Source organism: Canis lupus, chromosome X, assembly GCF_048164855.1.
Source record: "Canis lupus baileyi chromosome X, mCanLup2.hap1, whole genome shotgun sequence".
In the NCBI taxonomy this organism is placed as follows: domain Eukaryota; kingdom Metazoa; phylum Chordata; class Mammalia; order Carnivora; family Canidae; genus Canis; species Canis lupus.
Genome location: NC_132876.1, coordinates 49,010,023 through 49,024,689, shown reverse-complemented (window position 1 = coordinate 49,024,689; position 14,667 = coordinate 49,010,023). Strand labels below are relative to the sequence as shown.

Sequence of the window (14,667 nt, the reverse complement as noted above, 5' to 3'; positions counted from 1 at the left end):
GCCCCCTCCCCTGAGACTTTCCACTTCCTTTTCTGGCTTTCACTGTTTGCAGAGACTGCTATATTCACAACATGTGACCTACAGAGTTTTTGGGACACAAGCAAGCCAAATTGAAGATTGAATCTGAAGCTCTTGCTCTCCTTCATGGATTACAATGGATCTATGAAACAGATGTCTATGTGGCTCTTCAGTTGTTTCAGACTAGAATATAATTTAGGTTTATGTATAAGTCTAATAAGTCTTCCCCATACAGAACTTCCTAATACTACTCTTTCCCTCCCCTTTTTCTGTCTTTTCAACCCACATGACCACCATTATACAGATAGGCAGAACCAGAAGGAAGTGAAATGCTCACTCAACAAACAGAGGATCATTCTCAATGCAGTTACCAAGGACAAAACACACCATAATAGAATTACTGCCATTATGGATTCTCTTTGAGGTGAAAGGACTAAAAGGTACTATGTTAAATTGGGAAAATAGAAAAGCAAACACTCTTAGCCCATGTCAGTCTCATTTTTCACTTCAGCTTCCTTGTTTTCCTCGAATTCTGTTCACTGGGACCTAGTATTCTTCACTGTGTCCTGCAACCTATCCCTAATTATTACATTACAGGTACCTTTGAGAGCTGGTGAGAGAAAATACCTTACCTGGAAGGGGTAAGGGAACCTTTCAATGATTGAAATCTGCTCCATTTCACTGGACTCTTCACCCCTTCTCTGCAATGAAAGATGAAAGCATATCCCACTGTGGAAAACAGTGTGGAAGTCCCTCAAAAAGTTAAAAACAGAGCTACCATACAACCCAGGAATCTCACTACTGGGCATTTACCCAAAGAATACAAAAACACTAGTTTGAAGGGATATGTGCACCCTGATATTTATAGCAGCATTACTTAAAATAGCCGAGATATGGAAGTAGCCAAAGTGTCCATCAATTAATGAATGGATAAAGAAGATATGTTAGGGGATCCCTGGGTGGCGCAGCGGTTTGGCCCAGGGCGCGATCCTGGGGACCCGGGATCGAATCCCATGTCGGGCTCCCGGTGCATGGAGCCTGCTTCTCCCTCTGCCTGTGTCTCTGCCTCTCTCTCTCTCTCTCTGTGTGTGACTATCACAAATAAATAAAAATTTTAAAAAATTTAAAAAAGATATGTTTTATATATATATATATATATACACACATACACAATGGAATGTTATTCACTCATTAAAAAGAATGAAATCTTGCCATTTGCAATGACATGGATGGAGCTAGAGTATGATGCTAAATGAAATAAGACAGAGAAAGACAAATGCCATGTGATTTCACTCATATGTGGAATTTAAGAAACAAAACAAACAAGCAAAGGAAAAAAATGAGAAAGTCAAAGCAAGAAACAGGTTTTTAAGTATGGGGAACAATCTGAATGTTACCAGAGGGGATGCGTGTGTGTGTGTGTGTGTGTGGGGAGGGGGGTGTTGGGTTAAATAGGTGATGGAAATTAAGGAGCACACTTTTGATGACCACAGGTGATGTATGGAACTGTTGAATTACTATATTGTACACCTGAAACTAATATAATACTGCATGTTAAAAAACTAGAATTAAAATAAAAACTTAAAGCATAGTTATTGGTTGATGCATTGTTCTTTTTTGGATTTCCTTAGGTACTAGGAGTCCTTTGCAATCGCTCCAGAAGATTTTCCTGCACAGATAATATTAATTATTGTGGATTGTTTCCTTTAATCCAGTAGGCATACATATCATAGGATACATACATAGGATTCAGAACATACATGTTAAAAAAAAACCTCAGCCATTTCAAACCATTGAGGAAAGGGAGGTTACTCAATCAATGGTGCTGGGACAAATATTTAACCACTAGTTTTGGTGTGTGTGTGTGTGTATGTGGGGCAGTTAGGTGGCTATTTCACAGCATAAGCCAAAGTAAATTCTGAATGGATTCAAAAGTTTAATATAAAAATGGAACTATGAACGGACAGAGAAAAAAAACTGACCGTGTATATAATCTTATGGGAGACAAGACTTCCCAATATAATGCTAAAGGTTAGAATCATTAAGAAAAGATGAATTAATTTGATGACATAAATTTTAAAACCCAGAATGGTAACAATGAACAAGTAAAAAACATCATAAATAAAATTCAAAGATAAAAACTGGGAAAAATATTTTCAACATATATTACAGTTAAAGGATTAGTACTTTTAATATATCAAGATCTCTTAAAAAGTACTAGAAATAGGGTAAACATTCTAATGGAAAGATGGGCAAAAAAATGAACAGGCAGTTCACAAATAGAAAAATAGAACTGTAAGACATATAAACGTTCAACCTCATGGGCAACAAAAAATTGAAAAATAAGTCAGCAATGAAATACCACTTTTCTTGGCTGTCAAATTAACAAGCATTTAAAATATCTGATATTGGAAAGAATGTAGAGAAATAGAGATACTCTCATACATAGCTTATAGGAGTGTATGAAATTTAAATTATACTCCTATAAAATAAAATAGAATAAAAAGATAAACATAACCAAATTGTGCAGATCTAGTAAAGAGAAGAATAATATTTTACTTCTAGGAAGTTATTATAAGAAAAAGAATAGGAAAAGTACATAAAGATGTATGCAAGGATATTCTCAACATGTTTATAATATCAAGTTGGAAACAGATGTGTAGTAATAGGAGATTGGTTAAACAAATTGCAATATAAATCACGTTATTAAAACCACGTTATTAAAGAGTATCTATTGTCATGGGGAAAGTTTCCATATATCGTTAAATTGAGAAAGTAGATTACAAAGCAAGATGTGTAGTATGATTCTATGTTTTAAATATATACTATAGGGATGTCTGGCACACTCAGTCTAAAGAACATGTGACTCGATCTGAGAGTCCTGAGTTTGAGCCCTAAATTGGGTGTAGAGAGAGATTACTTTAATAAACTTTTTAAAAAGATTTATTTATTTCAGAGAGAAAGAGAATGCGAGTGGGAGGAGGGGTAGAGGGAGAGATTCTTCAAGCCAACTCCCTGCTGCAAGGGAAGCCATACACAGGGCTGGATCTCAGGATCCACGAGATCATGAGCGGAGCTGAAACCAAGAGTTAGATGCTTAACCAACTGAGCCACCCAGGTGCCCCTTGAGTAAATAAACTTTACAAAAATAAATATATAATATACTCTTAGTATGAATGTATGTGTTGCTAGTGGAGAAAAACATCTGTAAGTCTGTACACCAACATACAATAGTTATTTTAGCTGGATAATGGGATCATGCAAGATTTTATTTTCCTTATTGTGCTTTGTTGTATTTTCTAGAGTTTCTAAAATAATTACACATTACTCTTGTAATTAGGAAAAATAATAAATGACATTTTTTAAAAACTCGACTTAGAAATCTATAGCCATTATGCCTTGGAAAGGCTCTGGGAAATCAAAGGAGAATAAACAGTGAGTTGTTAAAGAATCTCATGACTCAGAGACCTAGAATTCTGGCTTTCAGACTAACTCAAGCCCATAAATCTGATCCTGGTATCTCAGAGAATAAAACCAATCATCTCTGATGAGTTTGAAAATTTCATATATTGGGGCTCTTGGGGGGCTCAGTTAGTGGAGCATGCAACTCTTCATCTCAGTGTTGTGAGGTTGAGCCCCACATGGGTTGTAGAGATTCCTTTAAAAAAATCATCGTAAAATTGGTGTTAGAATTTTCCAAGGTTAAGTGAGTTCTGCATCTGGGGGGAAAATGCTGAGATTCAGTATAACCCATATGTTCCAGAGTGAATAATTTTGTAAGGGAACTCTACCACATTGCATCACCAGTTTATTTATAGAGAGTTGAAGTGTTCCAAGTTTCTTAACCACCCCATTCCTGCTCTGACAATGGTCTCTACTTACTGGAATCTGTCTTTCAGGGGGAGGATTTTTTTCAGGAACCACTGTTTCAACGCAGGTGATCTTCTCAACATCTATTGAACCCTTCTTACTGCCTCTTCTCTGAGAAAGAGAATGAGGAACAAAATGGAGAAAGATTAGGAATGATTAAGCAACCAGATGATTAGATTTTGTTATCTAATCATTCAACATAGTGAGGTGACACCCACGTTCTATTCATCAGGACCTGTCATTTTGAAAAAAAAAATACAACAAAACTTCCAGATCTATTAATCTAAACTTTTTTGACTATCAGAGGGCAAATACTATAGAAGAGTGGATGACTGTGTGTGCCTTTACCATAAAAAATGAAGAATAATTTTCAAGACGTGGATTTCATTCTCAACAGCACTTAATGAATGATCAGTTGCAAGATTCCATGGTAAGATTGCCCCCATGGCTTCTTAGCACCTTTGAATTTTTTGTGCCAACATGGCTGTAGTTAGTTCTAGGCTAAGAAACATTTTTCTGAGTTTGAAATATACCTCGATCCCTACCACCTCCCTCCTCCAACCAAAAATATCTAGTCCTCAAGGAAGATCTAAGGCTAAGTCCTTGATATTCAGGTTTCACAGCAGAAAAACTTACCCCACGTTCAAAGTCATACTCATAGTAGGAAAGTTTGTGCATAGTTAAGAGAAAGAGGCGCTTCTTGAAGTTTAAAGGTGATGTTTTCTTTTTCTGTTGAGATCGCTTCAGAAAGATGCTCTCCAGTATCACTGCAGCCATAGCTTCTTCTTTCTGGAGCTCACTTGTGTGCTGTTGATAATGAAAGTTCTTGAGGACCCAGCACATTATTCCTTATCCCTCCTGGTTCCCTCTCAACCTGACCACCTAGTTTCAAATGGAACAGAATCATGCAAAGCTAATAAAGAGCCTTCTTCCTGCCTTGACATCCTCCTTCCATAGCTTCCGTCTCTGTCAGTTTTCAGGTGTAATGGTGAATTGGAAGGACAGATTCGGCATGAGCTCACATACACTGGGTTTTTGTATAAGGCAATGGAATGCTCTGAATGTCAAATGACATGTACCTGTGTGCTTAGTAATGTCTAGAGGCCACTTTATACTAACCACCCTTTTGTGATACGTGCAGAATCTGTGAACAGCAACAGTCTCTGTGCAGCTGTTGACACTGATATCCCCAGAAGGGATAATGCAGGTGCCAAAACTTCACTGAGGCAGATATTGGACTTTCAGTTCCCAGTTTCCTAGACAGTGAATGCAATTTTTTCAAACATTGTCCCACTGGGGTCTGTAAACAAGGCATATAATAAGGATATGGAGGCTGCACCTGCAGGTATGGACATATACTAACTGCTGCCCAACTGATTTTGCCCATCAACCACTAGCTCAGCTACAAAGGGTAGAAGCTTTGTTCTAAAATTGAAAAATAATTTTGGGGGAGGGAGTTCCTTTTGTTTTGTCTTTGGTTTGTGTGTGTGTGTGTGTGTTTTAGTTTTTTTGTGTGTGCGTGTTTTGGTTTGTGTTTCCCCCTCCTTTTTATATTTTTAAAGACTTTATTTATTTATTCATGAGAGACACACAGAGAGAACAAGAGACACAGGCAGAGGGAGAGAGAGAAGCAGGCTCCATGCAGGGAGCCCGACCTGGGACTCGATCCCCGGTCTCTAGGATCACACCCTGGGCTGAAGGCGGCGCTAAACCGCTGAGCCACCCGGGCTGCCCTCCCCCTCCTTTTCTTAGATTGGTTCTTTTAGACACTGTCTTACCAAAGTGATGCAACTGTCTACTCTTATGGGTGCCATCTCTGGTTATTTACGAAAAGTAATTTGTTTACTCTCTCCAAACTTAGAATACTCTAGGAAAGATTCAGTTTAGGTAGCTGAAGTGCAAAAATGCAAAGAAAGTTACAAAAGAAATCACCATTGGTTTTTTTCATTCATACAAAACATGCTTCATATTAGTTATTCACTTACTGTTTACACACAATTGCATATTCATTTAAAGTCTATGCATAATTCCAAACCTTCCTTAGAAAGATTAAGTGAAAATATAAATACTATCACAAAATGGGGCACTTAATCAGTACAAAATAAGTACTGAAACAGATCACCAGCTTCCCTCAAATTTTGTTATAAGTGGGGTTCTTTTCTTTTTTAAAGATTTTACTCATTTATTCATGAAAGACAGAGAGAAAGAGAGAGAGAGAGAGAGAGAGAGAGAGAGAGAGAGGCAGAGACACAGGCAGGGGGAGAAGCAGGCTCCATGCAGGGAGCCGGATGTGGGATTCGATCCCGATCCCGTCTCCAGGATCGCGCCCTGGGCTGAAGGCGGCGCTAAACAGCTGAGCCACCCCGGCTGCGTGGGGTTTTTTTCTTAAGGAGGGATGACATTTTTTATAACTAAACTCCTTATCCTTTATCTGTCTATGCAGAATAAATAATGTCAGCATTTTTTTTCTACCTGCCAAACACAGATTATTGCTCACACCAAGGAAACAAGGGAGCAGTTTTTATCAAAGTCTGAGGCTATCCGCACCGTTATTTTGCTCTTTCCTGTGGTGTAGAAGGTTCTATTATCATACTGGGGAGACATTAAAAATAGGTTAAAGGAACACCAGGGATGTTCAAAATAATCACTTTGCCACTTATTCACCATGTCGATGCTACTGTCTTCTGGTGGTGGATTAATTCAATGGTTTATAAATGATCTTTTGAGAAAAATTAGACAAGGAGCAAACTTTTTCCCCACACCTGGTCACACAGGTTCCCTGACTACCTGGTTTAAATGGTCTCTACAGGAGTGACAAACTGATAAGACTTTACAACCAGAGTACTTTCTAATGCTCAAACCCCACAGAGATTTCTGTCAACATTAAAATTATTCATTTATTCAGAAATAGTGGTAACCAAGTAATATTATATTCTCAAGAACAGTCAACTCATCAAGATACTTGTAATGAGATCACATTTTTTTCACTGTGAATTCCAATTAAATAGCTCTTCACAATCAGAAAGACTCAACTTGCACAAGATAAAATAAAGCCTTAATGAAAATAAGTAGCATGTCCAGTAAATTGGATCAGAAGCATCCTAACAAACTACATCCAGTTTTGCTTCTTTTAGCTGAGTAAAGCATACCCATGATTTTACCTTTAGTTTTGTTGCAAGCTCTTGATGGATGCATTCCCTGCTCTGACCCAGCATCCGCTTCAGTCTTGGCCTCTGCTCTTACTTCCTATAAGATAGGTCCTTCTGGAAACTGCCTCTGCTCTTTTTCTCTTTTATTTTTATTTTCTTTTTTCTTTTTTTTTTCTTTCTTTTTCTCTTTTAGAACAAATCCAGTTTGTACAAGAGGAAGCCTTCCTCTCTTTCAAGTGTCTGTTGGGTTATGGTTTAGTGCTGGTCTAAGTATGAGGAAGTAAGTAAGCCTCTCACTAGCCATCACCCCTCTCAGCAAAAGGGTGAAATGGCCTCTACCACTAGATCATGGAGTTGAAGAATTCCCAGGATTTCCAAGGTCTGGTTGCCCCTTCTTTGACTGCTTTCCCCTTATTCCTTGTGAACCAGTCCAGACACACACAGCCTGAAAATGTGGTCGTTCTTCCTTAGTCATCACTGATTCATCCACCAATAATGTGAAAGGAGGTGCATTTTTCCTGAAGGTTGGTGTGTGATGGACACTGCATTAGAGGGCAGTTGCAACTTCTTTATGGTAGCTTCTAAATTTTCTTCTAACTATTTCAGCAGCTGACAGTTAATTTGACCACAAAAGATGCACCATGTGGCTGACCCCCCACTTCACTCAGAGGGTGGGGGTGGGGGTGGAAACCGGAAGTGACATGAATGTTAACACACACACACATTCACACACTGATGTTCACATAAAGAAAGAGGAGGAAAAATAATAGAAAGACACAGGTTCTTCATTTAAAATACAGAATTCCAGGGGCACGTGGGTGGCTCAGTGGTTGAGCATCTGCCTTTGGCTCAGGTCGTGATCCCAGGGTCCTGGGATCAAGTCCCACATCAGGGTCCCCATAGGGAGCCTGCTTCTCCTTCTGCCTATGTCTCTGCCTCTCTGTGTGTGTCTCTCATGAATAAATGAATAAAATCTTTTTAAAGATACAGAATTCCAGCATTATAATGTTCTCTTTTTAAACTACAAATGCAAGAATTTTCATGTGGCCACCTTTTGCAGCCTCCCAGCTTCCTATGGAGCAGCAGAATTCATAAAGAGGATGCTTGTTAATAAGAGTTCAGCCATCTTAAAAACTGCGCTATGCCAAGGAATTGATACGAAAAACACCTGTAGGATTGGTAAACTAAATCACCTTTGGTCCTATCACTGCTCAAGGTAAGATAAACACCAGAGCAAAATTCAGAAGACTACACAGCCTGCCTATGATTGGGAAGAGTCCAGGAAATGCTATTTAGAAATAACCAGTCAGTCATAGTTCAAATAGCTACTTAGCCAGAATATCCAAGAAACATCATTCTCTATTTCTCATTTAAAGCATTACTTAAGTACCAAAAAAGTCTGTCTATTCCCTTTTCTTCTGAGGGGAATGGAAGGAAATTCTTGTTTTTCTCAGTGCAGTCTACCCATCAAGCATTTTATACTCAGTATTTCATTTATTTCTTACAACAAAGAGGTGAGGAAAGTGAGATTCATGGAAGTTGTGTGATCTGCCCAACCTCATCCATAACTCCACAGCCCTTGCTGTTTCTGTGATACCTACCTCATTGCCTCCTAGAGAGATTTTTTTTTTTTTTGCTTTCAATAAGTTTTGATGCTATCCATCTCACCACCTGTCATCCCCCATGGCTACCATCAAAGAGCAGTAGAGACAGAATCCTCTGCATCTTCTAGGAACATTTGACAAAAGAGGAAATGATGGTAAATTCAGGGGATAAGAGAGAGTACAGGATCCTGGAGCATTTTCCTCTGCAATAATCCTCCAAGCGAAAAAGGGTGATTTATCCCTGTTAACTGTCAACTGTACTTTTTCCCATATGTGGACTCTTCTTATCCCTACCAGATTTTCTTACATTTTCCTTTCAGTCTTTCGGAAAGAGATCCTAACTGGTGTTACTTGCTGTTTTCTTTTCAGGACTTTTTTTCATTGTTGATTCGATAAAAATATGAGATTTATGTGGAACACCTGCCAACTCTTTGTCCCTAGGGTTGTTATTGCATAGTGTGAATGTAAATTTTTGATCAAATGTACTTTGTTTTATATTATGAAGTGTGGCAAATAGTACAGAGACTAACACTACACTCAGGTACTCACCACTTAGCTCTATAAAATTCTAACATAGTGCCATAATTGCTTCCGGCATTTTTCAGAAATAAAATACTAACCATAGAGTCAAAACTTCCTTGTATACTCCTCTGCAATCAATCCCCTCCTTCCTCAGAAGTTAACTATATCTTGAATTTCGTGTTAATCATTCCTAGGCATGTTTTTATATTGTTACTGCATATGTAAGTATCCATGAAAGGTATTTAGTATTGGTTTGCATGTTTTACAGGGTACATATTCTTCAGCAACTTGCTTTTCTTCTCAGTATAAATTTTGTAAAGATTTATTTATTTAATAAAATCTTTCAAAACACTTATAAAAAAGAGATTTATTTATTTATTTTAGAGAGAGAGAAAGAGTACTCAAGCACTGTGGGCAGAGGGGCAGAAGGAGAGGGAGAGAGAATCCCAAGCCAACTCCCTGCTGAGCGTGGAGCCCCACATGGGGCTTGATCTCACCACCCATGAGATCATGACCTGAGCCACAATCACAAGTTTGAATGCTCACCTGACTGAGCCACCCAGGTACCCCTCTCAGTATAATGTTTTATCTTGGTTAAAGCTCTAGTTCATATATTTTAATTTATTTTATATGCACAAAGTATTATTTTTAAAAAAGATTTTATTTATTTATGAGAGAGAGAGAGAGAGAGAGAGAGAGAGAGGCAGAGACACAGGCAGAGGGAGAAGCAGGCTCCATGCTGGAAGCCCAATGTGGGACTTGAACCCAGGTCTTGGGGATCACGCCCTGAGCCAAAGGCAGGCCCTCAACCGCTGAGCCACCCAGACATCCCAGCATAAAATATTCTATATGATGAATACATCACATTTGATTTATCCATTCTCCTATTGCTAGATGTTTAGATTGCTTGTTTTCAGTTATAAACAATGCCGCCATGCACATCCTTGTGCGCATGGTCATAGTTTTCCACTCTCAGAATGAATGCTCAGTTACTCAGTGACAAACTCAGGTCCGGCTTATTTGTGGGCCTATGTGGTCTCTGTTATCCCTTGTTCCCCATGTCAGTCCTGTCTTCCTGATATTTTACTATGAAATCTGGTAGAATTATCAAGTGTCTGAAATTAGAATAGGGTATGATTGTCTATATTTAGCTTACCAAAAATCTCCTCAGTCCTCAGAAGCATCTCTTAGGTTCTGATTGAGATTTTCAGTGAGACTTCCCTGGGCATGGAACCAGAGGAGAAGTCTTCTTTAGAATATAACCATAGCAACAAAGAAACCTAAATACTCCTTCTGAGTTCCCAAGAAGCCCTATTCAGGCCCCAGTGAAACCTAATTATTTGATAAGTTTCACAGTCAGTGCTATAGGTGACCAAATTTGTGGTGAAGCCCTCCAGCCAAAATCAGTTTTCTGGCTGGGTGTTAATCAGGGAAATTTTAATCTGCTGCAGTCCTCTGTAAGAGGTCTCAGGTTTCTGGTTCTTCTTCAGCCTTTCATGTTAACATTTTACGTGAGAGCCAGATAGCTAATACGAAGTTGCACTCAGCATTAGACTGGTGGTAATACTTTCAGCACTGTCCCTCTGCTCTGAGGGTGACTACTGGGGTGTACATCTTTCACTCTGGACTTGAATGGACTTCTTTTTCAGTTTAGTTTTTGTTTTCCCTGGCTCATACATTTTACGTATTCTCTCTTTTGATATCAAAACAATACATGTTCATTATAAAAAATGTTTCAAGTACAAGAATATTAAAAAGAAAACATCACTTACAAGCTCATTATCCAAAGGCATTGATATTCAGGCATATTACCTCCCATCTCTTCTCTGCATTTTTCTTATATTTGAGATCCTATTGCACATAGTATTTGTAGTTTACTTGTATTTCTTGACATTATCTATCCATCCATCCACTCAACACAACTTTTTCCCAAAACATCTAAATGTCTTGTTTAACAGTATTCCTGGTTATTTTCCCATGATATTAGAATCTCTATATAAGCATCATTTACCAAGTCAAAAAGTATGTGCATTTTGCATTTTGCAATATATTGACAAAGTAGTTTCCAGAAACATTTTACCAATTTCCACTCCAGATAGCAATTTTTGAGAGCTTGGCTTTCCCATTCCTTTATTTTCTGCTCCATTTTTGGCCAGTTTTTTTTACTCTGTTTTTATTTCTGACTAGTCTGTTTCTTCATTGGCCAGTGATCTTGAACTCCAGTGTATCCCAATGTACGACTTGTCTAAAATTTAACTTATCTTGACTCTCTAGAATTTCCTTCTTCTAAGGGATGAGCTAATTGACTATAGTTTGTTTTTGTTTTAGGGAAGCCAGGCAATGAGATGAGCTTCTTCTTGAGGTTCAGATAACCAACATTAACTCTCAGGGCATCTGGTGATGCTTCTCAGAGAGTGAGAAGGAAAGCCTGGGATTAGGGCTTTTGTATTTCAAACACCCTCTGTCAGTGCACATGAACCCCTATAGAAACTGAAAGTCACACGTGGCCCATTTGTTTCAGGGTCCTCAAAGAAGTTCTCTCTCCCCATCCCCTGATGGCTTCATTTGCATAACCAAGCAGTTTTGGAGTGAATTAGGTCAATGTCTTACCTCTAGCTTCTTGTTGAGCACAGACTCACTGAAAATTCTAGCTCTCCTTTATTCCCAGGAATTAGCAATCAGGTCTCGGTATAACATCTTTGGGCAAAAAGCAGTCAGTAACTGATAACTCTTTGGAGAATATCTGAACTGGTTTTCAAAAGGCATTTCTTCCCCTTATACCTAAGTCACTTCCTGGTATAGGTCTAGACTGCTGAAAGGAAAGTCTCTGTAGGAAATTTGCTCAAATAGAAATAGTAAATCATAGTGATGATAATTTAAAATTGCACCAAGACCGTAAAAGTGGATGGAAAATTGCACTAGTTCTCATAAAGAGTTTACGAAGGATTCCAGACAAACACATCACTAGCTATAAGCAACAGGAATTTGGGCTTTAACACAGATAGTTTAAATAGTCTGACCATAAAGGGGGTCAGAATAGAACAAATAGGGCTCACCTTAAGGGATACTGTTTTGGTAGAATGCTTTAGGTTCCATGAGTATTTGCATTTTGTGGATTATTAGAAGGATGACATTGTTTTATCAAATAACTGAGGTTTCAGAGAGGCTATCGCACCCTTGTTTCAGGTAGTTGGCATGCAAAATGAGGGAAGGAGCAGAACTAGCACACAGCTAACAGCACAGAGAATAGTCCCTCAACTTTATAAGCCACCTCTAGGCTTTCCTGCTGCCCTGCCTCTGGAAACACACAACATGGCATAGAGATTTTGAGCTTGGAGAACTGGGTGATCAGGCAATTAGGCCAGGATTCCATTTGGAGGTCTAATAGCTCATCCAAGGATGTCTTGATCAGGGCCAGCAATCCCTTTTATTCTGAATGCCACACTATTTGCTCTAGGCAGGCCCTCTGGGGACACTAGCAAGTCTTAGGCAGGATAAAAATAATAGCAAAGATGGAGATATTAGCACTTAACTATTGCCAGGCTTTGTTTTAACTGTTTCATATATATTAACACAGTTACTACTCACAACAATCCTATGTGGGAAGGTACTAGAAAAGTAAGGGGAAAGGAAAAAGGGAAAAGAACAGGGGAAGGAAGAGGCAAAAATAATCTGATGCAATTCAATGATTATTTATTAAGCTCCAACTGTTCCAGGGGATGCAGTAAAGAACAAGATAAAAGAGGGAGGGGAGGTGGTATATAAGAAGAGGGAATATAGGTAGAGAGAGGAGGAGGAGGAGGAAAAGATGGAGGGGGATGGAAAGGAGGGGGGGAATGGAGAGGAGGAGAGAAGAGAAAAGGAGAGGAGAAATGATGAAGACAAGAGAAAAGAAAGCCATGCACATGGCAGGCAATGGTAGTAGGAAAAACCTTCCCCATGACCTCAGGGGTTGGCCACACTGTCTGGGCTGAGGCTGAGGCTGCTTTCTTCTGGCCCAGTCTTTTACCCACATTACCACGAGGTTGGCACATACACAATCTTTCCAATAAGCCAGCTCTGCTCCTGGCAACATTGGCTGGATGCAGCCCAAGGCAGGTAGCTTACACCCAGGGTTAGTCTGTACTTGTACCCAGTTCACCAAGGTTGAGTGCCTATTACGGCATATGAGCTTTTACTGTTTTCAAAATCTGCCTCTTGGATTTTCTTCTCCGAAAGGCCTCTTGACACAAGTATACCTTTTTGGTCTTCAAGCAATATTTGACCAAATGGCTTATTTTTTTATCTTCCTGCCATCGACAATATTACTTTTCTGCAAGGTTTTTCAGGGGTGCCCATTTCCAACATTTGCTACCTGTTCAGATGGTCACGTCATGTCACTTTTTTCTCTCCTTGTCCTCCTCCCCCACTCCCATGACCTGATTCCGAAAGAACCCTTACATCCCCTTTTGATCATTGGAAAGGACTTCCAGGGCCTTGTGCTGAAGACACTCCCACCCTCTGTCAGCGTCCTTCACCAGCAGACTATATGGCACCAGCCATGCTTTCTCTCTGGCCTTCAGGAGTCCCATGAAAAGTATTTGCTGCTGCTGCCCAGCCCCTGCCATGCCCCAGACCCACCTCAGTCCTGACTTAATGCAGGTAGCTTTCCAGATGCATTGAGATGCCAGGACTTTGAAGCTGTGACTCGATCTCAGAAGACACTGGCCCTGGAGACATATTCTTACAGTCCAGAGAGGAAGGACAGTTTGAGCAAACCCCACCCTTTCACAGCCACTCAGTTCCCTTTTTTTGTTTCCTGACTTAAACCAATGTCTTTTTTTTTCTTCTCAGTAGCATGGTATTTGGTTCCCTGCTGCTGTCCCAAACTACCCCCCCAACCCCCAGCTGTCCCCGCCCTTCATTTGCTTGGGACCTCTGACACTACTATCTTGAATGTGCTCTGAAAGAACCCTGCTCAACATTACTGGGGCCATTGAGACTCTAGATGGTGCTGGGGTGAGCAGATAGGTCATCATGCTGACCTCCCCCAGCTAATGGGACCACATATCTATAGAACTGTGGGGATAATCAGCAGAAAGTGGAAACTTCTAGGAAAGACAAGAAATGCAGACCTGCAAAGACAAAACAAAGGGTCTAGTAAGGAAGAGTGTCTTTAGAGTCTCCTGTCCTTGAAGGCAGAGATTTGGGATAATGAACGATGGAGAGTACTCACAAAAGGGACCCCAAAATGCAGAGCCCCAGAGAGGTAGAGACAAGACTTCCCCCTGCTGAGTCATTTTCTCAGAAAGCATTTTTCCCCTACAGATAAAAATGTCTGAATGTAAGCTCACACGAAGACTTGTGCCCTTCCCCATTTTTTGTGGATGTCAATTTTCTCCATTTCAGATTCTGCCTCAGGGATTAACTCTTAGTTTACACCTTTCTCTTTAATCTTGTAAATCGTTAAATCAGATCAAATGTGTTAAGCCTGAATGTGTCCTCAACTGCTTCCTAGCCCAGGT

General features: G+C 39.6%; 1 protein-coding gene across 4 annotated transcripts in view; it reads right to left on the bottom strand.

Annotated features, from left to right (window-relative positions):
- Positions 1 to 13,943, bottom strand: part of BTK (Bruton tyrosine kinase) — a 31,960-nt gene extending 18,017 nt beyond the window's left edge. The window contains exons 1-6 of one of the 4 annotated variants that reach the window (XM_072817126.1): positions 13,784 to 13,933; positions 10,936 to 11,014; positions 10,320 to 10,384; positions 4,525 to 4,695; positions 3,901 to 3,999; positions 651 to 719 (exon numbers count right to left, since the gene is read on the bottom strand). In XM_072817126.1, the coding sequence (XP_072673227.1) occupies positions 651 to 719; positions 3,901 to 3,999; positions 4,525 to 4,665 (309 nt within the window). In that variant the 5' untranslated portion in view covers positions 4,666 to 4,695; positions 10,320 to 10,384; positions 10,936 to 11,014; positions 13,784 to 13,933. Of the gene's footprint in view, positions 1 to 650; positions 720 to 3,900; positions 4,000 to 4,524; positions 4,696 to 7,049; positions 7,562 to 10,319; positions 10,385 to 10,935; positions 11,015 to 13,783 lie in introns of those variants that run through there. The other 3 variants (XM_072817125.1, XM_072817124.1, XM_072817123.1) reach the window with 3 other exon arrangements.
- Between the last annotated feature and the right edge of the window lie 724 nt (positions 13,944 to 14,667).